This window comes from Pygoscelis adeliae, unplaced genomic scaffold (genome assembly GCF_000699105.1).
Source record: "Pygoscelis adeliae isolate BGI_AS28 unplaced genomic scaffold, ASM69910v1 Scaffold21, whole genome shotgun sequence".
In the NCBI taxonomy this organism is placed as follows: domain Eukaryota; kingdom Metazoa; phylum Chordata; class Aves; order Sphenisciformes; family Spheniscidae; genus Pygoscelis; species Pygoscelis adeliae.
Genome location: NW_008824243.1, coordinates 1498241 through 1525572, shown reverse-complemented (window position 1 = coordinate 1525572; position 27332 = coordinate 1498241). Strand labels below are relative to the sequence as shown.

General features: G+C 36.5%; 1 protein-coding gene across 1 annotated transcript in view; it reads left to right on the top strand.

Annotated features, from left to right (window-relative positions):
- The window catches only part of MICU3 (mitochondrial calcium uptake family, member 3), a 61930-nt gene that overhangs the window by 4717 nt on the left and 29881 nt on the right, over positions 1-27332 (top strand). Inside the window, exons 2-8 of the mRNA XM_009335197.1 lie at positions 12-239; positions 3885-3949; positions 13474-13627; positions 17668-17699; positions 18553-18631; positions 23418-23465; positions 24869-24951. Coding sequence (XP_009333472.1) covers positions 12-239; positions 3885-3949; positions 13474-13627; positions 17668-17699; positions 18553-18631; positions 23418-23465; positions 24869-24951 — 689 coding nt within the window. The remainder of the gene's footprint in view (positions 1-11; positions 240-3884; positions 3950-13473; positions 13628-17667; positions 17700-18552; positions 18632-23417; positions 23466-24868; positions 24952-27332) is intronic.

Here is a 27332-nt window from a genome sequence, read left to right as displayed (position 1 = left end):
GTCTCTGCGAGGCGGCGGCTGGCGGCGGCGGAGCCGCTCCCGGGGCTGTCGCGCAGAGGTGACCCTGTGTGGAGCCGGCCCCTGGCCTGGGAGGCGAGGCAGCCTGCGCGGGCAGGTACCCCGGGAGACGAGGGCAGAGGCAGGAGCTTGTCACCCATCCTCCATCAGGAGAGAAGAGCTGTCGCTGAAACGTCGTGGTGGGCAGCAGGCGTTGGCACGCCTTCGCTGCGCCTCAGGATGTAAACTGTGGGCATCCTACTCTGCTCTTTGTCTCTGGAGCGGTCCTAATGAAATTTTTCTTTAATAGAAAGTATTACTTTGCAAATTGAACCGCTACTGATAGTGCCAAGCCTGTGTTCGTCTTCTTTATATTTAGGACAATTCTCTTTTTAATGTAAAATTTTCTGTGGAATGAAAGGTTTATGCAGAGCTTCATAAGAAGTGATAGCATAGCACTTGGTGCAAATAAGTAATGCTTCAGTTGACTAATTCAGTGAAAACATTGGTCAACTAACGATGGGTAACAAAAAACAGTTGAAGTGACCTGGAAAATGAAGTTTCATGTGATAGGGAGAAAATCCTGCACAGTGCCATATGTAACATATGGTAATGATAGGGTTTTTTTAATTAAAAAATTAGGTATTTCTAAAAATGTCAAGAGCCATGATTAGGTGGTTTGTCAGTATGGTATCTGCTAAGACTGGAAATCAGTGGTGCAAATGGCCTGCTTTCTGTAGATCAAGTTTATCATACAATATGTTTGGGAAGAGGATCTGCATTTTTTGCGATGGAGGCCTTGGGCTTAAGTATGAATGTTGTTAGCCCTTCTGCCCTGAGTTGTTAGCCAAAAAGCAGATTCTGTTGGCAACATCCTTTATGAAGGGAAGTTGAGCCAGGTATTTTTGATTATTCCATGTCCTTGTCTTGAGTGTGTCTCTATGGCACAGAGGACCAAAGACAAACTCTTTCAGCCTTTCATACTGTTTTGATTTGACAGAACTTTTACATTGTTTTACTTGCCCAGTCTTAATTCTCACTCTTATTTTGAGTGAGAAATGCTGCACCCTTGAAAAGTCAATAAATTTAGTGTGATGTGTAATTATGAATTTTCACATGCATCATTACAAAAGTGTTGAGGGTGCAGAGTCAGAATTAAGGTTATATTTGAATCAGAGTAAAATAAAAACAAGTATAAAATATATCTTCTATGTATATATAGACTATTTTTCGAAGACAAACACCGGGGGAAAAAAGGGAAAGAAAAAAATTAACGTGCTTGGTTTTATGCTCCTATGTGGAAAGAGGCTGTAATTAATTCTGTTTCCCATTTGGATAGCAGAAAATTTGAAAGATTAAGTTGAAATATGTCCACTCAAGTTTCAGTGGCTAGACTAAATGCACAGACTGACATCTCAGAATACTTACCTTTTTGTTGCAATTTTTTATTTTTGAATGAGTGGTCTTACTGATTTCAAATTGCAGATCTGAGCGCTCAGCATTCCTGAAAAAACATCCTTTTAATTCAGGCCCCCCCAAAATGAGGCTCAAATAGCTGTGGAATTTTTGGTCCAAGGTAGTGGGTTGCTGTGCTTTTTTTATTATTGACTGTCGTGCTGCAGAAGGGCTTGTGTGGTCTTTGGGAAAAGACCACAGTTTGAGACCAGATCAAGCTGGTGAACTGCCAAGAGTAGTTTGACCATGAGCTCCATGTGCGATCTGTACTCCATTTATGATTGCCCTCTAGACCTGTGATGAGCACCAGCTTTTTCATTACAGGTTTCTAAAACATCTCTAGAGGTGTCTTCTAGGGGAGAAAAAGGATGCAAATACTGTGTTCGGATTGCATTGAAGGGTATTCGTGGTATTGTGCAACGGTATTGTATTGTAACGTCCTTTATTAGAAGGCTGAGTGATAATAACTTTTTTACTTCTTAATTTTAAGTGCTGAGCTTAACAACCTTAATTTAACAGTTTAAAAAACATAATAACGTTTGAAGTAGAAAATTCTGTCATGAAAAGTCATATTAGTATCAGTGTTACTAGGATCAAGGTTGGGGGTCCTGTATCTACTGCAGAGTGTGTTTGGAGTGTTTGGAGTAATGGCTGGAGAATGATAATCTGCAGTTTCTGTATAGATGAGTTTGATGGAAATGTGATGCACATTTTGATAGGAGGTTTTTACAATTATATCATGTACTGACCAACAAAAAATGATGAGGCTCAAGTATCTTGGGATCCTTTCCAGCTGCTTTTGGAAGGTCAAGGAGGAGTCAAAGGCATTTATCCTTTACTCTTGATGGACAAAGTCTGACACCATTTTCTGGGGCTTTCTAGGTTTGTCCTCCCCACACCCCTTTCCTGTTTCTCTAGCTCCCCATTTCATTTCCAGTCTCAGTCTACTTTTCATTCCACCAAGGCAAATTATCCAACATCATCTTTTTTTTTTTTTCGCTTCCATGCAACCCAAACTTTTCTACTTCATCCTAATATTTCCATTTGCATGCTTCTTCCTAATCTTTCCTCCAGCAGGATGCTTTTCCCAGGTGCTTTCTACTTGGATCATTGGAAGCAAGAAGCAGGTGATGTCTCTGTTGTCGATGTCTTGCTATAGAGATCTACAGGAGCTGGTAGAAGCAGTTATACTGAACATTTCTTGCATCACCCCTGGGGCTCTGACCTCGAATGACCACAGAGCAGGTTGAAATTTTGGGCGACTTGGCTAACAAAATGAGTATTTTTGCGTGAGGGTTTGCATAGGCTCATAACTTCTTAACAGAACGAGCACTAAAAAAGCCCAGTCCTGACACCAAAGTGACCACCCCTTGCAAAACGTGAAATCCTTTCCTTTAAAATGTGGAGTTGCTGGAGATTCTTAAAAAAATTTAAAATGGTCTAATGTGGACAAAACAAAATCTATGTCCTCCCATAGTTTTTCGTTCCATTCAGAAAAGTCCATTCAGAAACATTAATTGACGATGGATAATTTCATTTGTAATGGTTAATGCATAGTAAGTAAGTTTATAAATGAAAACAGTATCACAATGTAAAGTATTCAGATATTCAAAGTGTTCAAGAGTATTCAAGATACCTATGGCTGTCTCATCCATACTGTTGGGGTTTAACCCTGGCTGGTAGCCACCACACAGCCCCACACAGCCGCTCACTCACCCCTCTGCAGTGGGATGGGGGAGAGAATTGGAAGGGTAAAAGTGGGAAAACTTGTGGGTTGAGATAAAGACAGTTTAACAGCAAAGCAAAAGCTGCGCACGCAAGCAAAGCAAACCAAGGAATTCATTCACTCCTTCCCATCGGCAGGCAGGTGTTCAGCCATCTCCAGGAAAGCAGGGCTCCATCACGCGTAATAGTGACTTTGGAAGACAGACACCTTAACTCTGAATGTCCCCAAAGCTTTTATTGCTGAGCACTATATCATATGTTATGGAATATCCCTTTGGTCAGTTGGGGTCAGCTGTCCCAGCTGTGTCCCCTCCCAACTTCTTGTACACCCCCAGCCTACTTGCTGGTGGGACAATGTGAGAAGCAGAACAAGCCTTGACACTGTGCAAGCACTGCTCACAATAGCCGAAACATCCCTGTATTATCAACGCTGATTTGGTCACAAATCCAGAACTTAGCACCATACCAACTACTGTGAAGAAAGTTAACTATCCAGCCAAAAGCACATATCTAGTTTTGAATTCCCACATGTCTTTCTTATTTCTTGAGATGATTTTTTGTAAAAGTGTAATAAGTGGAATGTCTACCTTGTTTCATCTAGGCAGCTCCAGCAGACAGCAGAATAGGTTTCTGATCCTCCTAAATACTAAAAAAGGGGGGTTAACCTAGTTTACGTCTTGACTTTCTAAGAACAACTCTTCTTGCAGGTCACCTGCTTCCAAATAATCTTCATATGGCCTGTGAAAGTATCTTGAGAGTTGTGCTGGGCCCAGTTAGTATCCCTACAGGTTACTTCAGCTTCTATCACTGAGTCCAAATAATGCTTGGCAGTAGTGATGGAATATTTAAGAATATAAGGTTATCATATATACCTGGATAATTAGTTGCTTTGTCCTGCTGCTGTCATCTAGTATTTCCTGATGCTCTAGTATTTATGGAACCAATACATTTTAAAAGGGCTTTTAGATTCCAGGACTACCACTGATGATTAAACAGATGATGGGGCACCTTCCCATTCTTGGCCAGTTCAGAAATGAGGTACATCATTTGAGAGTAGCTGAAAAAAACTATGTTTGAATCTGCTAGAGAAACAGAGTGTCAGAATGGTCTGCAGATCTTTCTCCCTGTTCTATTAAACTCTTACAGTATGAAACCTGATGAGCAACAGATTTGTGAATTTATGTGCAGGTGAATAAGAAGATGCTGTTTGCTGGAAGTCAAGTAAGCTATGATATGTGTCACCAACATGGGGTCAGCAGCGTGGCAAACTTTTTGAACAGACAAATCTCATGTACATGTACAAACCAGTACAAAAAAATACTTGCTTGACCAAGCATATCATTGGAGGTGTTCTGGTAGAGAGTAAGATTTGTTACAGAAGCAGCATGAAGCTAAGCTCCTGTCGTGGTTTAACCTCAGTTGGCAACTGAGCACCACGCAGCCGCTCGCTCACTCCCCCCACAGTGGGATGGGGGAGAGAATCGGAAGGGTAAAAGTGAGAAAACTCGTGGGTTGAGATAAAGACAGTTTAATAGGTAAAGCAAAAGCCGTGCACGCAAGCAAAGCAAAACAAGGAATTCCTTCACTACTTCCCATCGGCAGGCAGGTGTTCAGCCACCCCCAGGAAAGCAGGGCTCCCTCATGCGTAACGGTTACTTGGGAAGACAAATGCCACCGCTCCAAACGTCCCCCCCTTCCTCCTTCTTCCCCCAGCTTTATATACTGAGCATGATGTCCCATGGTATGGAATATCCCTTTGGCCAGTTTGGGTCAGCTGTCCTGGCTGTGCCCCCTCCCAGCTTCTTGTGCCCCTCCAGCCTTCTCAGTCGGTAGAGCATGGGAAGCTGAAAAGTCCTTGACTAGTATAAACACTACCTAGCAACAACTAAAACATGGGTGTGTTATCAACATTGTTCTCACCCTAAATCTAAAACACAGCACTGTACCAGCTACTAGGAAGGAAATTAACTCTATCCCTGCCGAAACCAGGGCAGCTTCCTACAGGATCCCCTTTTCCCAGATGCTTTCTGAGAATAATTCCAGTTCTGAGCACTAGGGGTTTATATGTGATTACCTGGAGCAAAATCTTGGACACTATAATAAAGCAACAGTTTTAATTCCAGAGTTGCTGCCACATAACATTTCAGAACCAAAGTAAAAGTCTGCACTCAGAGCTGCTGGTTTTGTATCTGAAGGTTTTGGTGAAGACTGGGAGAGCTCCTTTAAAGTCTACGAGATGCTTATGCAGAGCAGGAAACTCTTCGAAAGAACTGTTATTTTGATACAGATTCTCTGTACTGACAACTGAGAACAGTATCGACCCAAGAAGAGTCCTGATCCAACATACTGCTTATGAAGTATTTACCTTGTCGGAGCGACTGTGTATCATGTTCAGATATTTTTCAGAGAAATACAACAATTATACAAAAACATAATCCAGTGTCAGAATTCCTCAGAGGAATTAATATTTGGCTTCTAGTTCCTTGCTTCCGTGTTCCTTACTTCCAAAATTCCAGTATCATTTGTAAAGCTTATTAAAATGGTCTTGGAAATACCAATGATGCCTCTCTGCACTCCAAAGAGATCTTTTCTATAATCATGTTGTCATTGTGTAAAGGTAGTGTATTCCAGGTCTCTATTTATTTTTAAGAAATATCCTCTGAGAATCACTTCCTTCAGAGGTGATTTAGGAATTAAAAGGGGGGCAGGGAAAGACAGACACAGAATATGTACTTTATCACATTTCTTGAAGGCACACTCATTTCCAGGAGAAGGAAACTGCATACTGCGGATGTTTCCAGAGTTTTTTTTCCTAGTACCTCAGCAGTACTGTCAAACTCTCTCTTTGTGAAAATACTCAAAAGGTCAAGTTTATTTGTAGCAGCACGTTTCTAAGTGGATTACATCATGTATTTCCATCTCTGTGAAATGAATAACAAGACTTTAACTCCAAAAAGTAAGGCGAACTCCCCTAGGGAGGAGATTCTCCTGCCTGCTCAACAAGGATGCTGTTCCAAGAGATGGGTAAAGCATCATTTTTACGAGAACCACTTGCAGCTAACCTTTTCTCATAAGCATTGTGCATTTCATGTCATAGATCAGTTGCCAAATGTAGGAAGATGGTTTGCTCTTTGATAACATCTGAAGCTCCTCACTGTCATCATCCTGAGAAGGATACTGCTTGCCAGCCAGCTGTAGTGAGAGCCATGCTGAAGGAAAAGGAAGGTCTCAGCATTAATTCTGTGTTCCTCAAGATGTTAAAAAAGGATAATACATGTTTGGGACAGACAGATCCAGCTACTAGTATGTTTTAGTCTTGCATGCAATGAAGCATATGGACGTGTATAGCAGGATATACACACTGACTGAAGCTTCTTGAAGAACTGCTAGAGGTTAAGTAACTTCCATGTGAAACTAATGTAAGAAGGACTGTTGGAAAATATTTTAGCGTAATACTTATTTTGGAGGATTTCTGGAATATCTGTGCTTACAGGTAAATATTGTTACCCCAAGGATTTCCTGTAACAGAATTGTATTTGAACAGGGCCCTTTTTACAGCATTTTAAACACATTCCAGCTTCCTATGCTTGTAAATATTTTAATATAATAATGTCCTTATCTCAGTGAAGCAGGATCAACTAACAGGATTGTTGGCTGTACTACATCTAAGTAGTCTGCTAGAAATATAACTTCAGTAAGCATCAAAACAGTTTTGTCTACTTTGGGATTTTCCCACACTGGGAACTTGACGTTTAACCTTTTGGCCACCCAGCATGAAAACAAAATTGCGCTACTTTTATCTACATGGGAGCATATTAAATAAGCCTGAAGTCAAATATAAACGAAGGAAGTAAGGAACAGCATTGCTTTGAAAACCTTTTTATTTTAATAATTTGCACAGATTCTCATTGATGGAAGACAGATTACTTTGCAAGCAAAAATTCAAAGAAACTCACCCACTTGAAATAAATTAGTTAAAGATTAAACTACTGTAACAGAACATATTTTTGACTGCAAGCAAAAGGTACTTTTAGTAGTAAATGTTGGCTTCTTTAGCTAAAATAGTCTCACCTTTATCTCAGTTGGAAAAAGCAAGAGAACACTGATCTGACTTGGAACACAGCAAAGTTGTGTTGTTTTATGTGATGCTGTTGGAGCTTTTTGCCTCATATACATGCACACACAGCATGTATATTTTTACCTATTTGTTTTGTAAAATATTTTGCATTATTTGTGGATATTCTCAGAATCTGGGAGCTGGAATATTCTGGGTTTTGATAACAGATTCTTGCAGATTACTTCTGCAGAGCTTTATGAGCTTGTAGGCATCAGTTTTTCTAATTTTCAAGTGAAAAACCCTGTATCTGGCATTTAAGCTTGTCTCTGTGGGAAAACTAGATCTTTTGCCACCAAATAAAACTTCTGAATTACTGACAATGTAATACGAGACTTAACACTGGGCAAAGAACATTTCTTTTGTGTTTTTTAATAGAAAGGGTAATGATGTCATGTTTTATCTTCTGCACTTTACTTCCACTGAACCTGAGCCTTATCACTAGCATTTATTGATATTTTCAGATACTTTGGGGTCCTAACTACTGCAAAATTTTAGTTATTTTAATGTCACTTTGTGAGCTCATGTCCTGGGTTAGGGCATCTTATGTCAATGTAGTTATTGCATGGATTTCACTGGAAGGCCATACAGGTTAGTTCATGTTATACCAAATACAAACAGACCATATATCTGAGGTAAGACAGCCAGTAAGACAAACATGGGACCAGAAATGGAGATTAGCCCATGCTTCAAGGAAGTTCAAGTAATATGTGGAAACCTTTGGTGAGAGCACCAGACTTTCAGGGCATTTTGACTTGTCTCCATCAATAGACACAGTATATGAAAGATGAACCCAAAGTGGGAATGGGTTTTGGACGCTAATTTTGCTTGATAGAAAGCCTAGATCTTCTTCACTCAAGTTTTTGCTGTGAATAGAAGGAGAAAATACAGAGGGGTATCATTCTAAAAGAGGTTCTGCAAGGAATGCTTTCAAAGTTGGTTGACTTAAAAATGTTGAGTGTCCATAACAAAGACTTTCATCTAAAGGATTACTACTCTGTGAGATACGTGGTGGTGGTATTGTAGCTTTAGATGGCCCTCTCTAAATGCAGTACTTCCAGAAAATAGTTTTTAGGAATTATATTACGTCCTTGAAATATGTTAGTGAGAGAGAATTATCATCATATTTTCATTTGCATAATAAATTTGAAACTTTTGAGGCCTCTTCCAGATATTTTAGGCTGTTCGTAATATGTTTGTAGCATAGATTTACAATGGAAGCACAGGTAATTGAAGAGTGATACTCCATTCAGAGAAGTATCCCGCCAAATTACTATTTGGTCTTCAGTTTCATTTTTACTTAACATGATTTGATAAGCTGATGTTAAAATGGACTTTCTTATGGGAAATGTTTCCCTCTGTTTCCTTTGCCTGGTGGTGGTTTGCATATAAGTGCTGAATCCGTTTAACCAATTTTAGAAAGTGCTTTGAAATGTGTCCTCTGTGCAAGAATTAGGTATGTGTTTACATATAGGCCAAGATCGTTTTTTCTCCTCAGCTGATGTAAACTGAGCTTAGAACAGCCGTGCAGTCTCTGTTCTTGGTTTTGCAGAAGGCAGATGGAAGCCAAGACTGTGCATAGCAGCACCCCAAAAAGGTGCTATGTTCCTTCTGCAGTCCTTCTGCGAGGGTATGGCACAGGAGGACAGGGGGTGGGAGGTGAAATATGGAGCAACAAGGTACCAGAGTTTGAGGGAGGAAGGGCAGAAGGATGATAACCATGAGCTGTTTGATTACAACTGTTAACGCTTAGAATTTTTTTGAGAACAGGAAAAAGATAACATTGTTTGTGAGTGCTGATGAGCGTCAGTCTTGCCTCTTTTTATTACTTATGAGTTGTGAAGTTGGAAGGATGGAAATTCTGGCTACCAGCTATGTTCTTGGTTTCAGCTGTGGGGCTTTTTTTTTCCCCTAAAAGTTCTAATAACAAAGTAGATCAGTGTACATGTGCAGGTAAACAAGAGCTGACCTGCTATGCCTAAAATTAAGGTAATACTGCTACTGGGAGATTTGTGACATTCTGCTTGAAGGAAACGGCCGTGTCCAGTTTTTAAAAGGCAGAGAACCATAACATGATACAAGATCATAGTAATTAGTAGGCAGGGTTGCCAAGAGGATTAGTAAACAGAAGCATAAAAAAAGCTCCCCTCTTCTGTTTGTCAGAGATGTACTTTCATGAAAGTTTTTGAAGATTGTTGATAATTACAGAGAGATTTAGTCTGGATAAGCTCTTGAAACTTCAAATAGAAATTGGAGTCTTACTGAATCCTGTTCACTCCTTCACCAACAGTACCTTGCCTCTTTTTATTACTTTATGAGTTGTGAAGTTGGAAGGATGGAAATTCTGGCTACCAGCTACGTTCTTGATTTCAGCTGTGGGGCTTTTTTTTTCCCCTGAAAGTTCTAATAACAAAGTAGATCAGTGTACATGTGCAGGTAAACAAGAACTGAGGTATTCAACATCTACTTTCTGTGTCTTGCTCATGTATCCATTGGATTTGATACTGATGCTGCTACAATAAGATTGCCTAACCTGGGCATTAATATGAAATAAATCAATTGAGAGTTATTGGTGTCACTAGGATTCTCATACTTGCCTCACTGGATTATGATCTGCTAATGTTGGGGAAAACAGGAGACATTTTGCAGTTATGTGTTGAGAGGAATTTCTTTAAATGAATGCCTGAAGAGGTGCGAATTGAGGTGATACTTTAGAATGGCTTGGCTTTTAATTAGCATATTGATTAATTCCTAATTACAGCTTTTATGCAAGAGACTTAAAGTTGCTGTATGTTACATAAATTGATAAGCATGATAGAAGAAGGAAAGCTCTGAACAAATTTGGACAAAAATAATATTATTTCTAAAGACGGTTTTATTTGTCAGTTAGCTAAGGTGTGTGCCTGGACTCTTCTGCAGCCAAACGTTGCTTTTATTTGGACATTTAGTGTATGGACCAGTGATCTAATGCATGTTAAGCCCTGTACACATTTGTTTGAATTCATGTTGGATCAATAGCAGAAACAACTTGTTTTGATTCTTTCAGATAAAACCACAAAGTTCAAAATAAAGTGGTATTTTTATTCCTTGGAATAAAATTATGCTTAAGCCTGCAGTTTTCCCATCACTTTAACTTGAAGTAGGTGGAGCTTGCTGCTGGAACAGGTGATACTTTCTTTTCCATAAGCTGCAAGTTCCTGTGGCCTAGGTTTTGAAACAAATAACTGTTCTTGTGGGGTAGATCCAGGCATTTAACTGGCTAAAAAAATACACCACCAAAACAAAAAGTTCTCAGTCAGACCAGTTCCCTTATCCAGTTTGACACTTAGAAGAATGAACATAAAGTGCCAGAGCAAGGGCATGCAGGGTATTGAGCCTTAAGGGAGGTACTGCTCTTTTTGGTGGCAGGCTGTATTCATATCGGGTTACAATGACTTTGAGCCAGAGTGTGAAATGCTGGCATTGCTATATAGTCGGAGGGAAACTGTAGATTGGCTAAAATGAAGCAGAAATTAAGGTTTTGCAGACCTGAGTACTGGCATGAGTTAAGTTTAAGCGTGTCTTGAAAATTCTGTGTTTGCAGAATTGTTGCAGTATGTTATTTTATACTTACAGTAGCATAGAGTACTTAAGATAATGTTGAAATACGTGTCTGAGAATTTAATAAATGCTTTTCTAAGTGTCTCAGGCGAAATATTAAGCAGCAGTACCTGAGATAGCGTGAATTTCTTGAGAGCAAAGAATCTCAACATGCTCTCCAAATACTAACAGTGATCAAAACTAAGATGATATTTCTTGAGTGACACATTATCTACAGATTCTTCTGAGTATGTATGATTGATTATGACTGGTTACAATCGATTATACATACTGCATGTGTAATATGGCTTTGAAGCATTTTCTTTTCTGAAAATTGACTTTGCAGAAATATTGCTTTATTACTCGTGCTTACAACCTGCATGTATGCAAAAGCATGTTTGTAATAGTGATAAAATAACATACGTATCTAAAATGAGATAGATTATTAAACTTCAAATACAGGGATAATCAGTTATGTCGCTACAAGCGCTACCAAAACAATTGAGTTGTGTAAATCCCACATGAAGACATAGCTTGAATGCCACTGGACTGCTGAAGGATCAGTAAGACCGTAGTATTCAAATAGTGAGATAGGACAGAAATGTTTTGGCTTGCATGTGGGTATGTCAGAAGACAACTCAGCTTTTTTCTGTCATTCTGAGGTGAGTTTGTAGGTCTGGCTGTTAGATTTTATTTTTTCCTCCCCGTATTTCATTTGGTAATCATTTGAAAATGATAAAAAACACGAAGACCACGTTTAAAGCTGCTTCTCAGGCAGAAGTGCAGAATATTTGTATGTAAAGCAGTCTACTGAAAATTAGATGATTGTATAAGCAAGTCTATTACTCTTACTTTCTGTGACAGTTTTTTCCATTGAAACAAAATGTTTTCACACACACAATAGAAGCAATAATTTCAAAAATATGAGAGACAGTCCAGAAAGAGAACTATGCAGTCGATAATCTTTTTTCCTTCTAGAAGGCTGGTTAAAATGTCCTAGATAAAGTATTGAAGTACTAAGACTCCCATATATAAAATCAAGAAATTGCGAGTCTTCTGTTACATTGTGATTGTACATACGATTTTTTGTTGGTTTTTTTTTCCAAATAGAAAGTGTTTGACCTCTTCTAGACACATTCATTTTTGATGTGTCTATTTTACAAACATAATTTAATTTCTTAATTACAACTGAAGCCATAAAATCTTGTTTCACTGCAGTAGTCTTACTAATGTTTTATTTTTTAAGGATGTTGTTTGGAAAGCAGAGGGAAAGTGAGCCCAGATTTTTGACTGCCCAGTATAAATGTGCCTTTGCTTCTAATTGCTGAAGTCTGAAACCTATTCTTAGAAAGGTTTTGGAAAACCAATTTCCATTTGTAGTTGAGGACTGTTATCTCTCAGCAGACAGCAACTGCAGACATCTCCCAACTTCTCTTTGTGTTTAGGTGCTTCTCTGAAAAACAAAATGTATTTGGCTGTTTTCTTAGTTGTTAAAAGAAAACATAGACATTGGTTAAACCATGTGCTGCTTGTTGCCTTTCCTTGGTTTGGTACCTGAGGAATTTTAGGGATACTGTATGAAATGACAAGAATAGTGAGGACAATGGCAGCTTGGGATATTTCATTGATAAGATGCTGCATTCCTGTTTTAACATACTGGGAGAAGTTAGCTATATCATTGCTCTTCCTTTTATGAAACAGTTTGGGTTTGGTTTTTTCATCTCTGGAAAAAAGTTCGAGATACTTACATTTTCTTCAAGATACTGATTCCACAGAGGAACTTCCCTTGTTATTGGCTAAAAAATGTTTTCAGATAGCAGTAGCATATTTTCTGTTAAAAGGTTTGACATTGTAACACAAAGATGTAATAATTCAGAACACTTACAGTTTTGTACTACTAAGTTTATGTGTAAATCAGCTGGATGGTAAACATACCAGAAACTCCTGACATCTATAAACTCTCATGAGTTGTGAACTTAATGCCATATAGTACTTCTGTAACTCTGGAGGAATAATTATGCTCTTCTTTTCTGTTCCCCCAAGTATGGTAGCTTTATTGCATAGGATACTTGAAATAGCAGTATCCGTAGAAGATCTACACTGGAGTATATTATGGAGGTGTCTTGCATGTTATTGTCAACAGCTGAACTCTACACTAAGAAGCAATATAAAAAAAAGTGTTATTCCATTCTCTTCGGGAAATGTCAGACAACTGAAATAATTTTAGCAGAGTTGATTAAAGTCTGACTGCTGAAGTTACATGGACTTCCTTGAGTTAAAGTTGCCCCTTTTTCTATGATTCAAGAGCCTAAGTTCTCTTTTTTTTTTCTTTTTTTTTCCTTTTTTTCCCCGAGCTTGGGTAGTGTCAACAATTTCAATGCATAAAGATTTACTGATTTATTGCTAAAATTGTAGAAAACTGAAAATTATAGCAGTGAAATCCTGATTATAGTTTCAGCTCTTACCATACAAAAATATTTGGATCCGTTTGACTTTACGAGTTATCACTTTTACACTTACAGTTTCTTTATGGTGAATGGCAGTGGCAATTGTAAATGAAAAATTTTTTCACACATTAAAATTGTTTCCTTCTGTCTTTGAAGGTTACAGAAAACAGATCAGACCTTGAAGATTTACACCTTTATGCAACTCCTCGGGAGCAACGGTTTCGTAGGTTTGCCAGTTTAGAATTTGAAGGACAGCTATATATGACTCCATATGACTTCATTCAGGCTGTCACAAATGATGAACCCAAACGTAAGCAGGAGTTTTATATTGATAAAATTGCTAGGGCAAATGCCAGTGGTGTATGTTATTTTTCCATTTGCTTTTGATTACTAGTTCTGTTTCTGATTGTGGTAAAAAGGTACTGCATCTTCCAGAATTTTATTTTTAATGGTATCCAAGTGCATACAATCAGTATCCTCATTGTTATTAGATTGTAAACATCTGTATACTAGTCATTACTTAAACATTCTTGTCTTAGAGGTCACAGACAGCTGAACAGGCATGAAAGACACGAAGTTCATTTGTACCATTTGCATTGACACAGTGACAGTTATGGTCTCTTTCTGAGCAGACCAGTATTGCTGTAAAACTCTTGCCTCCTCCTTTGTATAGTTTCTATGTAAATAGGCAGGCAAGATATGAGTCCTCTAAATAATTTAGGATAACATTGTTTTGCAATTTTTGCCATCTGAAATTGTCATCTGCTATCGTGGTGGGGTTTCTTTGCCGTACAGAGATTTTATAACCATATCACGGCTCTCTAAATAACATGCTTTGAGTAAGAGTTTCAGTCCCCCAGGGGATCCACTTTCTACACTTAAAAGTTGCAAGAGTTAGCAGTATGTTTTAATTAAATTAATGAAAAATAAACTATCAACTTCAGTTCACTTACTGTAAAATTTTTGCTTTAAGTATCAAAGAGTGACTAAATAGTAAGGTGATCCATTTCTGATCTAGTTTGATTTCCTGGCCCTCAGGCTTGCAGTGCATTGGTAGCAGCACACAACTTCTGGGGAAAGTGAATATTTTTGCTCAGGTGTGACATTTATAATAACTCACCTTAGGTCTTTCTTCCTAAAGTCTACACCACAAAGCTAGTATAGAGAACAGTCAAAAGCAGCTAAAACAGTTAGAGGAGAGCTTAAAGCTCTGTGCAGATGTTAGATTTTTCCCCTTTGTTCTCTTAACAGTAGTGAAACGAGGAAAGAATTCAGCCATGGCTCATCAGTGATCAAAACTTCTATAACTTCTGAATAAAGATATAATCTCATTGTAACAGTGAAGACAGAAGATAGAGCTTAGATGGTGAAAACTTGTAAAACTTTGAAACTCTTACCAGAAAGCAAATCTTCATTCTCTTTTTTTTGCTCTGCAGTTAAAAGAGAGGAAGCAGATTCCTTATCACAGAAGTTAATACAAATACACATCAGCACTTTATATCTGCTTCCTCTGCCCAGCTCTCCAAGTCTTCCTTTTTTTGTTACTGTGGAATTGGGTTTCACCATGTATGGTCATGAAGCATTTGTGCCATATACTGGACATCAGTTAAACATTCCGTTTTAACTCCTTTTTATGACAGTTTGGTTTGACCACACTGTGCGTATGGTTTGCTATGAAGATTTTTCCATGCTAATGAAATCTATGCTTCCTCCTCTCTCACAGCGAGTATTCAGATTTTAAAAACCAAACCAAACCAAACCAAACCAAACCAAACCAAACCAAACCAAACCAAACCAAAAAGCGTTAAGCTCACAAGGGCATTCCGTTCATCTCATGCCAAAGGAGAAGAGATCTGGAGTTGAACAGTCAGGCACCCTTCTGAGTTCAATGTAGCAAACCTTGTTTGTATCAACGTCCTTCAATCTCTGAGACTGAAAGCAAAACTAACCCGGGTGTCCTTTAGTTTTATAGACTAGTATCAGAGATTACATGACTGAGATAATTATTTTAAGGGGTAGTGTAAGAAGCTGTAACTAAGTAGAAGTGGATGACTTCATTATAGTGGAAGTCATACTGTCTAGGACATTTGGACAGAGGGCTGACAAGTAGGAAGTAATAAATGAAGTAGATGACCTACAGGTATTACCACTTCCAGCTTCTGATCTCTGACTGTGTTAATTTTATCCTTTGTACTGCAGCTTTGTCAAAGTACCGCTTTGTCTGTTTGGGCAAGTCTTAATTTTCTGTCTTGCTTTATGGAAGGTAGTAAGTTTAAGGAAGGTATTTTTCTGAATAAAATAATACATTCTAAATCTCATATTTTGTATTTTTGGATCATTTTGTAAACAAGTTTTAAGTTGTAAATAATTGGGTCGATTCAGGCTGACATACTACAGCATCTATATTTTGCAGAAAAAAAAAAGAACATACACCTGGTTTTTTTAATGGATGAAGGCTAGAAAGGTCTTGAGTTCTGTCAAAAAGCAAAAATGCCCTTTGAAGAGTAATAATAGTAGCTCTTTATGTCTGCTTTATAGAAAAGCTAATAATACTAGACCTGAATGAGATTTGTGATGGAGTGAATGCGTCTATTGTGATTGATTTACTTTGGAAATCTTGTAAACCCTACAAAAGTCAAGAGGGTGTTCACTTCCTTTTTTGATTAAACACTGACTAATATGGTAGGAGTATATTTTCTTTTATAAAATGTAACTTTTGACTCCAGGCAGTTACTATAAAAAATATAAAATAAATGCTATAATTAACTTGCTGCTGCTGTCTTTATGGTGCAGGCTTTCATTTGGGAAAATATAATATTTTTAACAGTCATACTTGATACATTTTTATCATCTGAATAAATGTTTATATATTTAGAAAGCCAATTAAGAGAAGAGGAAATATATTTTGTTCTCTTTAGCTCTAACTACAGTAATTTTAGCCTAATACTGAGCTGTAAGAAGTATGTAGGTACACATAAATCTTCTTGTGGATGCTTGTCTGGAAATAAAATCTATACATAATATGTGAGACTGGGAAATTATCTGATTGGAAAGTTAGATATATTTATTCCCCAAGCTTTTTATAGTAGGCATAAACATATATCAATTTATATGGCAAATGAGGTTGTTTTGTTGGGTTTTATTTAGTATTTTGAGACAAGGCTTTAATTGACATTAAAAAATTAAACTGAAAAGTATATGAAAATCTGTTAGTTCATGTTATGATGTTGCTTGATATAACTCCACCATAGTTGGAGTGGGATTTGCAGACAGTCTGGTAAAGGTGCTAACCTTTACCAAGATGTAAAACTAAAATTTCAGTGAGTTCGTAACCATGAACCAATGAAAGACCATAGTGAGTAGCTTCTGTATCATGGTAGTTATTTAATATAGCATGGAGTTCATCATGAGGAAGGGATTTCTAATACCACAGAGTGTTTTGCTCTATAAAAATGAGCCTTTACCAACCAAAAAGTTATGGATTTGACCACATACTATGCTACTTTTTGTACCTTTGTGAATTCTGATGTTCTGTGCTTTATCTTAATATTGAATCTGTGCAAATGTTTGTCTTGAGAGGGTGACAATGAATCTCAAGTTTTGAATTCTTGGATGGTTGTGGACAACTTGTCGAATGCGAGTATCTTTTTCTGCTCCTGGAGTCTTTCATGTTAGGTGTTAGGAAGAAAGCATCTGCTCAGTCTTACTCATTGTCAGTTTTCAGTATTAATGAGCAGTTCCAGTTCTGAACCAGAGGCCCTCTTCAGCTCCTCTGTTACAACTATTTACAAAAAATTGAGCCTGACAGAGGCTGTAAAAGGGAGCATGAATGAGTTATTAGGAATGGCTGAAGGGAGTCTTAGCACCTGGTGTAGTTTCAATGATTATTGTTTTCTGTATTTGCTTTAAAAGGTATGAGTAGTCCCTGAAGCAAGGGCCAGAATCCAGGTCTCCCTACAATCTGCACTGTAATACTACTGCTACTAAATAATAGTTTCAGAATATTGATACCACAGGTTAACATGAATACCCTCTATTTCCTGTTTAATGTTTTAGAGGTGTATTTTGGAGGTAGAAAGTCTTCTCTCTCACTGAAGCGGAGTTGGATTAAAAACTATACATCTGAATTGGTTCTTTAAAGTTAGGAGTTTAGGTATGTATTAAGCTCATTTTTTTTTTTAATAACATAAAGAGAATTTTTTGGAACCAGGTTGAAGATCAGCCTCATGAAGTAGGGAAAATACCTCCTCTTTGGCTAGAAAACACAGAGTATAGATGCAGTCTAATTTTTATGACATTGCATTGGCATAACTAAATTCTGTGCATTCATAACTTTGTCTTTTGTTGCAGGTGCTAAAAAGTGGCGATCCCTTTCAAAGCAGGTGGGCAGTAATTCCTATGCTGTCTTATACCCTTAGATTTTGATACAGTTACTTTCTTTCATGATGTAAACTTAGTCACAGGAGAAAGAAGGGAGTTTTTAAATCTTTATTAAAAAAAAAAAAAGAGACACTTTGATTTTTTCGTTTTTGTCACTTCAGACTCAGCTGAATCCAGAATCTCAAAGATACTTGAGCAGCTCTGCTTGTTAATGTTGGATTTGCTGACTTTCTCAAGCCTCTGTCAGTTCCTTCCTCAGCCCATATCTGACTGAGTTTCTTTAGTGTCTGAGTGTAACAGGTGTATCCAAAGCTGCCTGAAATACTCATGCCACTCTCTACCTTTTGTGATGTTTAAGTGCCTCTTATTTTTTTTTTTTTTAACATTTGTACAACTGCAAAAAGACTCTGTCTGTATCCCTGTATTTTAAGTGAAGTACATTCATATTCATGGGTGAAGTTTGCTTTAGTTCAGGTTGTGTTTTAAAAGAACAGTTGCTTGGAGCTTGTATGAAAACCTTACTGAAATCCAGGGGGACTTATCCTTGGCTTCAGTGAATATAGGCAGTGGTAAGTAATGTCAGCAACAGATATGTTACATGTCTCTCTCCAACTCTGCAAACACTTAGTATTCATGCAGATGAGCAATTCTTGGAATAATCATGTGTGCAAAATTTATATATGTGCTTGAGTACTTCCAAAGTCATTGTGGTAAACTGAAGTTAAATTAACTGGTAGATTTGCATGCAGTTCCTTGTCTTTTATATTGATTTCCTGGCATTTACTCATCATCTGTTAACTACTTCATTAAATATTTAAATATAGACTTTTATCTTTTTTTAATCTTATTTTTTAGGAACTGAATCAGATCCTTATGGAGACACCACCAGTTTGGAAAGGATCATCCAAACTTTTCCGTAATCTTAATGAGAAAGGTGGGGGATAAGAATTTATTTTCCTGAACCAAATTATCCCTTGTATTAATTTATTGTGGCTGAAGTGATGTTGTACTTTAATCTGAGTCACATCTTCAAAAAGATAAAAAGTGTTTGTTGCTTTCTACATTTTACAGCATGGAAAAGTTCCCTTTAGTCTCTACAGTGTTTTCATCATGCCATCTTACAGCTAGCCTCTTTAATTGAATTGGTATCTTAGAGCTTGTTAAACTGATGTTTGAATGTTTCAGGTTCAATTTGTTCTAATGAAGAATAATCTATAGACCATAGATAGAATATTCTAATAAAGACACAATATCTCTTTACTTTTTTTAATAGGTTCAACGTTGTGATTATTTTTAACGATAGTAATGGTATATCACTGAATAAGCATTTTCTTCACAACACAAAGAGACAGTTTCAGAAATGCTATATATCCCTTTAAATTCTGCAGATGAGGGCTTTGATAGTTTTTAAAACTCACACTATTGGTAAAGGAAGAGCCATGAGCCACGCTCCTGGTTGCCTCTTTTTTTTCTTTCTTAATAAGCTCTATCACTTCAAAAACAAAAAACCAGAAAAAAAAAAAAACTGTGATGGCTTGTATACAGACATTTAAAAGCTATTTATGATGAATAATCAACATATTCCTTTGCTTATATTCAGAATGGCAAAGGTCTGGTGGAACGTTTTAAGTGTTTTTAAAAGTAGCCACAAGTACTTGCTATAAAATAAAGACACTTTATGAATGTTTAAAATATGCAAGCCAACAACAAAATTCCAATCAAACATGTGCATGTAATTGATGAATCTAGTTCAAATGCAGCTCATTTATTAAAGGAGTAAGTATGCACCTACTCTCAGAGGAGGGTCCTGGGCTCGAATATCTAGTGCATGGAGGTGCTCACTTTTTCCCCTGAGTCTGCAGCCAGAACTCCAGAGACGCAGAACCTGGCATATCTTTTCACTGTATATCCTTGGATTTCCTTGCTCTAGGCTGCTTTCTATATAGTCAGAACAGCTGACTTTTGAAATATTAATTACATGAAAATTCAGCTTCCGAATCTGTTAAATCAATATATTATCAGTTAAAAAAAAAGTATCTGGATGTTGCTTATTAAATCTGTAATAAAATGTCTGCAATATGTGCAGTCTTCATTCAACAATATCTTACTCCAGTTTTCTGACAGTGAAATTCTACAGAAGGTGATGGAATTAAGAGGACTCAAAACTGGCGTAATAAGCTGGTAAAATTAGTAATAAACTTTAGCACTTACATAGCTTTTCAGCATGCTTTACAAAAAAGTGGGTTCTGTTATCCCATTTTATAGATAATATAAGAAAAGGTGATGTGTCTTATGACTGATAAGGTCATTCAGTAAGCCAGTGACAGGAATGGGAATAGAATTCAGGTCTCCTTAATTCTAATTTAGTGTTTATTTAGTACATGACATGAAAACTACAAGATTAATTTACTCATTTTCTTTAAAACATGCACATTTTAAAATGGAGCAAGTAGCAAAAGCCTATGTCCATTTATTTAGCCATAGATTCATTTAAATCAGATAAGCCACATAGATTTACGCCAGTTGTCCTTAAGTTTTATTTTTATGTTTTACCCTTGAGTGACCTCCCTCTCTTCTTTCTGATCTTAGTGTAAGCTTTTCTTTCTGTTCAATCGTCATTTCAGAGCCTCTCTCCCATAACACTCAGAGCAATCAAGCAGAACTATCTGTCCACAGCTACAATATACCAGTACAAACAAAAGGAGAGAATGCTTTCGAGGCCTTTTATATTGCTATCTTCGTACCTGTGATGGACTACTTGACAATTGCACTTTCTTCCTCCATTTTACAACAAAGAAGGTGTCATCAAACAAACAAAAATACATATTTACATTTATTGACTGGCTATTAAAGAATGTTTTACATCACTGAATAAGAACCTTTGAGGTATCTGATTTCTTGATAGCTGCTTGTCCAAACAGATTCAAGCAGGCCTTTGAGAACTAATTTCTGCAAGCTGCTGTATAAAATCAAGAAGATAAAGCATAGAGCATGCGTTACTTAAATGCTTGCATTTAATCTTTGCTAATCTTCAATGTGGAGCTATGTGTAAATTGAGGAAAAGAGTAGGTGGTATTAAAAATACTTAGTAGCCTTCCTAAATAGATCTACTAGCAGTAGTAAAACCTTGGTTCTGAAGACTTAAATTTGCTCTTGGATCAAAAGGTGGGAAAGTATCCTTTTTTTCCATGAATGGAATGGAAGTTGGGAGGGCAGCGTTTCAGCTGGTAAAGGTTGAGGGTTTTAGTGATTCTTTCTAGGATGTGATTTGGTTCCAGAGACAATTTCGTTAACTGTCTGTCTTTTGTATTGTCTTTATATTCCAGTCTCTGTGATACCTGGGGAGATCTCTGTGGTTGGTTATTTTTACTTCTGTGTTTGAGGATAGTAGACGTGATTCTCTTGAAGGCACTTCTCTTTCAGGACAGTTGGCTTAGGGAGGAGTATTGTATGATCAAAGGTTTGGGAAGGCATTTGGACAGATCCAAGAGAAATATAGCTGAGATTTTCATCTCAGCTATTCAAGAGGACAGAAAGTCCCTCCTGAGTATTATTTCAGGACAGAATTAATTTAGAACATTTTGTGCTGTAAATATTAGTAGAAAATGCCAAAGTTTCTTACTTCAGCAGTGTTGGAAGTGCTGATGTTAAATGTGTTCAAATAATTGTAAAATCCACATGAATGATACAATGTTTTGAGTTTTAATTTTACAGGTTTTTCAGTGAAAAAAATTCAATTACTATTTACATAGTTTGTCACATACTCAGTTAAGTCAGATTTTAAAAGAGATTTAAACATCCAAAGATGTGGCTGTTTTTAGAAAAACTTTTGCACCTGACAAGACTTAAATTTGCTCTTGGATCAAAAGGTGGGAAAGTATCCTTTTTTTCCATGAATGGAATGGAAGTTGGGAGGGCAGCGTTTCAGCTGGTAAAGGTTGAGGGTTTTAGTGATTCTTTCTAGGATGTGATTTGGTTCCAGAGACAATTTCGTTAACTGTCTGTCTTTTGTATTGTCTTTATATTCCAGTCTCTGTGATACCTGGGGAGATCTCTGTGGTTGGTTATTTTTACTTCTGTGTTTGAGGATAGTAGACGTGATTCTCTTGAAGGCACTTCTCTTTCAGGACAGTTGGCTTAGGGAGGAGTATTGTATGATCAAAGGTTTGGGAAGGCATTTGGACAGATCCAAGAGAAATATAGCTGAGATTTTCATCTCAGCTATTCAAGAGGACAGAAAGTCCCTCCTGAGTATTATTCAGGACAGAATTAATTTAGAACATTTTGTGCTGTAAATATTAGTAGAAAATGCCAAAGTTTCTTACTTCAGCAGTGTTGGAAGTGCTGATGTTAAATGTGTTCAAATAATTGTAAAATCCACATGAATGATACAATGTTTTGAGTTTTAATTTTACAGGTTTTTCAGTGAAAAAAATTCAATTACTATTTACATAGTTTGTCACATACTCAGTTAAGTCAGATTTTAAAAGAGATTTAAACATCCAAAGATGTGGCTGTTTTTAGAAAAACTTTTGCACCTGACTTGGACTGAAATCAAGGAGACAGCCAGCAACTTTTGAAAATCCCAGCTGATAGACATCTTTACTCTCAGGCATCTAAATACTTTTTTTTTTACTCTTTTGAAATAGTCTAATATTGTGGACTGACTTAACACTTTTGGTTTTGGAGAACAGACACAATCAATTGGTTAGAAATCAAGAACCAGTTTTGGTAGTTCAGCCTTGAAGATCATTAGAGCTAAAGGCTTTTGGGAGAGCTGCAAGTCATTGTTTTCAGTTCTTACTGAACTGTAAGATGCTTCTCTCCATTAGTACTATGGGCATTCTGCAAGGTTATCTCTTTACCCAAGAGCTAGAAAAGCAGAAGTACAGTTTATGGTACCAAACATAATATTTGGATATTGACTTCAGCTCTAATTTAAATTTTGCCTTAATCAGTTCTGAAGAGAAAAGGAAGTGCCATTCCACACCGTGATTGCCTTTTGATGTCTAACAAAAGGTGAAAAGCTTAGAATGGATTACTTACAGATCTTCTGAATGTAGAAGAGAGTACAAATGTCTCTAACAGACTTTAAAAATATTTAACAAAATTTACATATTCATTGAGTAAGAGTTTTAATATAAATTTCAGGTGATGATTATGAAAATGTGCATATAAAGACAACTCAAAAGCCCAAATCCATGCTTTCATAAGTAACGTGAGGCCAAGTTTTCAGTTAATATAGGACATGCACTTACAAAGCACTTACTAAAGTCAAGAACTGTACTCAAATGGTATGTATCAGGAGGGAGCACGATTAATGTTCTCAGAGTAAATGTTCTCACACTGTTAGAGAGTGTTGTCATGAATTATCGGTGGGGTTTTCGGAAAGAAAATCGAATAAACCATTTCTATTAGCTTCTAAGAATCTAGCCAGCTTCTGTTTAACGAGCCATTCTCCACTGACTGTAGTTGTTTATTTGCCATATTTAATGTATTCCTCCACTAAAATACTCAAAAACAAAACCCGACCCCATAGATCAATATTTTAGACAAATAACGCATTGACCAGGATGAATACAGTCACATGCACAGAAATATGAATATGCATATGCGCATGTACAAAAATTCTCCTTCTTATACATACGTTTAATAGTTTCAAGTTTAGGATGTGAAGACAAGGTGAAACTAATATGGCATAACTTTTTTTTTGTCTTCAGGTGTGATATCTTACACAGAATATTTATTCCTTTTATGTATTTTAACAAGTAAGTATTTTTGGAGGAAAAAAACCCCAAAAACTTCCTTACAAATTTCTAATCTCTGAATGTATTGCTGTACATTACAATACTCCTTTTTTTTCTCTCCCCCCCCCCCCCCCCCCCCCCCATCCCAATATGGAAAAAAATGTATTGTGCATCTCTATGTCCATTTGAACCTCTCCTGTCCTACTGGAATCTTGTGTTATGTTTTATTTAAGTGCTTTATTATCTAGAACACATGTTACTGACTGTTGAGAAAGTTGAGCCATACACTTCAGCTAAACCCCAGTTAAAAGAGTAAATTTCTTTTCTTCTTTGAAATTCCTACAAAATTTCTAGCTGAATGTGTAAAGATACACATTATTACTGGTTTGTTTCACCTATTAGTGCATAATGGGTGACATCAATGAGATGATAGAATATAAAATATAAAATCTGTCAAACTAAAGTAAATGTTTATTTATGTTGAAAACACTAACAAATTTGAATACTCTTCTACCACCCATAAAAACAAAGTAGAAGAACTTATAGCTAGAGTAAAATAAGCCTGATACAGACTTTGTTTTGATATTTTAAGAGGTGTTGTTTAGGAAGGAGCAAAGTGTTTTAGTTGTCTTTCCTTTGTACGTAATTAAAAAATTTCTATTGGATTCATTAGGTTTTTCTTCAGACATGATTTGGATTCTTACTGTGAATCAGAGCAGGAACTTGACCCTGAATGCTTACAATCCCTAACTCCTGGATCGATGGATATTCTTCCATAATTTCTGTGTTATCTGGACTAACTTTTGGCCATAATTAAACCATATTGCAAATCATTGAATATCACCAAAATGTTGCCTAAAGGCTTCACTTACAGTTACCTTCAAAGTCCCCACATTTTGGAAATAATTTAAATTTCTAACCTGATTTAAAATTTCAATGACTCTGAGCATGTAAACGGGAAAATTCTGGGTCTCTTTCAACGCATCATTTGTTTTGACCAGAGTTGTGTCCTGTACCTTTTTTGCAAAACTTTCTAAAGTGTCTTTCAGAACACTGTGTTTTCACAGAAAATTTATTTTCTACAAATTTGTGTTTTGTAACGTAAAATGGACTCTAGTTATGAACTAACACTCTGAACTACCCAACCAGCCATTGCTGTGAGATATTTTTCTTGGATATTTCATGTTCTATTTCTACTGTCTATTTCCCCTAATCTATGAATTTGTGAGTATGCCTTCTGTTTTCATAACGTGGATAATATTGTTTCACAGATGTTATGATTTGCATTTACTCTATACACAAATGTACTAACTTAAATTAGTTGAGGATATGGCTTTTATAAACAGATACCAAATAATTTCTTGGAGTTTTATATTTGCTTTCTTTCCAAGCAAATAAATAATTGAATGCGGTTTTTTTGGCAGAGCCACATGCAGGTTTTAGAATTGCTTTCAACATGTTTGATACTGATGGCAATGAGATGGTGGACAAAAAGGAATTCTTAGTGGTACGTATATTTTCAGTCTTTGAATATTTTGATGTAATCTTGAAATTCATTTTTTTGTCTGGACTGAGACTCATGATGACGTCAATAATCATGAGAACATGAGCTATTCTTCACTGAATGTGGTTGTTTATTTGCCTTATTTAATGTAAATAGTAAATGTAAAGTAAATTGTAAATACTATCTCCTTATTACAGTGCATGGGTGTGTTTGTATATAACGATTTTTGAAGCTTAATTCCAGTTTTTATTCTGGATCTTTTTAATTGCTACTACGTTCACAGATAATTAGGCTATTAAAGTAATACTGCTGTATCAATGGTCAGCAGAATTATTTAATTGCAATAATGATGGAGGGACTTGCAAAATAATCTTTTCCTGGGAGACCACTTCAGTTTGTCATTCATTCTGCTTATAATCCCAGATGACCTGAAAATATTGACTGACATAATGTAACACTGTCATCTCTTTTGGACAAGATTTGTAATGAAATAAAACATACTGTACATACATCTACTTCAGCCCATGAAATGCATATGCTGAAGCAATTTGCTAAGCTGGCGTTCAGTGATTTCTTTTTAAGGAGAATATTCCTGATAGCAAAATTGACTTTGAGCTAAATAATTTTCATGTGCTTTGGAACAGTTGGCAGGACATCTGGAACTTGGCAGTAGTAGTTTTGTTGCATCAAAGGTTTTATTACATTACAAATCTGAATTACAGTATTTTTCAAACTAGAGCTTTACTCAGTTTGTTGCTTGAAAAAAAGCAGTTCTGTAAGTTCTTCTTACTAATTACTTAAGCAGAGAGTTTATTTTTCTTCTGGTTAGAAATTTGAACAGTTCTAAAGGCCCAGACTTTGAAAGAAAAAATAGCTTATTTCACCACAACATGTCTTTGAGATTTGTGCATTAAGAAGAATTTGGATCTTCAAAAATTCTTGAATCATCCACTATATTGTGATTTTGATCATGATAAATCTGATAATTGCATCTTAAAATTCGAATACTTCTTAAGTTTTCAGGTGATAGGATCCACTAAGAACAGGAGAATGATGCTTGCACTGACAAGTGTAAAATTAAGCCTTGGAACAAGAGGGCTATTTCAGATTTATGTTCATTTCATTTATTTTCTGATTTTAAAAGAAATGGGAGGAATAATTAATGCTATTCTAAATGAATGTCAGTGATGAAGTAAAAAATTGATCATTTTAAAAGAAATCATGAAATCAGAAGATTGCCCACTCATCTTTAGGGCTTCTGATTTTACAATGACACATGGCTTTACATTAACGAACTGCACAATACAGTATAAATCAGAGTTTTCTAAATTGGTAATGTCCATATGCAGCAGATGTCTGGGATTACACTGGAACACTCAGCTATGGCAAACATAGTTTTTGACGTTTCTTTAGAAATTAGCATTTAAAGGTTTGTGGTTAGTGGTTTAGACAAGCTTTCTGAAGACTGCACAAGGCCTTTATTTTCTACTGAACAAGTACAGGCAATTAATGGAATAAAAAAATATTTATAATAATTGAATCAGATGTTTCTAAAAAACATATTTGCAGAAGACATCAATTCTTATCTTCACCCATTTTTTGTGTAGTTGCGTTTATAAATAAATACAGTAAATAAATATGAGAAGAAGCCCGCTGCCTTATTGAAGAAGATTGAACAAGATGTAACGAATGAAACAGACACATGGAATGGATTTAAGTGTCGGACCTCTATTTATTTAAAAAGAAGACACCCTAATTTCCTGTGTGCTGCTTCTTAATTGTTTTCATGTCAAGTTATGAGGCTCGATTCAGATAAGCTATGCTAACCTAAAGAAAATGGAGACGTGAAAGAAACTGTCCTCAACACACTGAACTTCCCTTAATTCTTTTCAAGGAAGTGATACACAACCAAGTGAGTGAGATCTGAGGTCTGGGGGACTTATTTTCTGGTGGCATAGCTTAAGCAGAACAAGTCTCATTTGTTTTGGAAGCTGTCACCACTTGCATAATTGTGGCATGCTGATCATTTTCTGTATTCTAATATTAAACGTACACATCCTTATATTTGCCAATTCCTAATAATTATCTCCTCCGGTCAGGGGAAAAAGCCAGCAAACATTGGATTAATTGGCCAAAGGAAAAATAGAAGAAGCAAAGGAGAAGAAAAAAAAAAAAGTCTTTCATGATTCCATAAATCAGAATGTGGTGGAACAGACTGACAACTTTTTAAAAAAAAAAAAAAAGGCTTCCATTACAAAAGCTAAGTGGAAGGAAATTGAAGCAGGAGGCTTTGTCTTTCAGAAACTGATGCTGAAAATGAAATCAAGTATATAAGGCGGGAAGCAAGGACAACATTTAACTATGGATACTGCATCTTTCTTTCT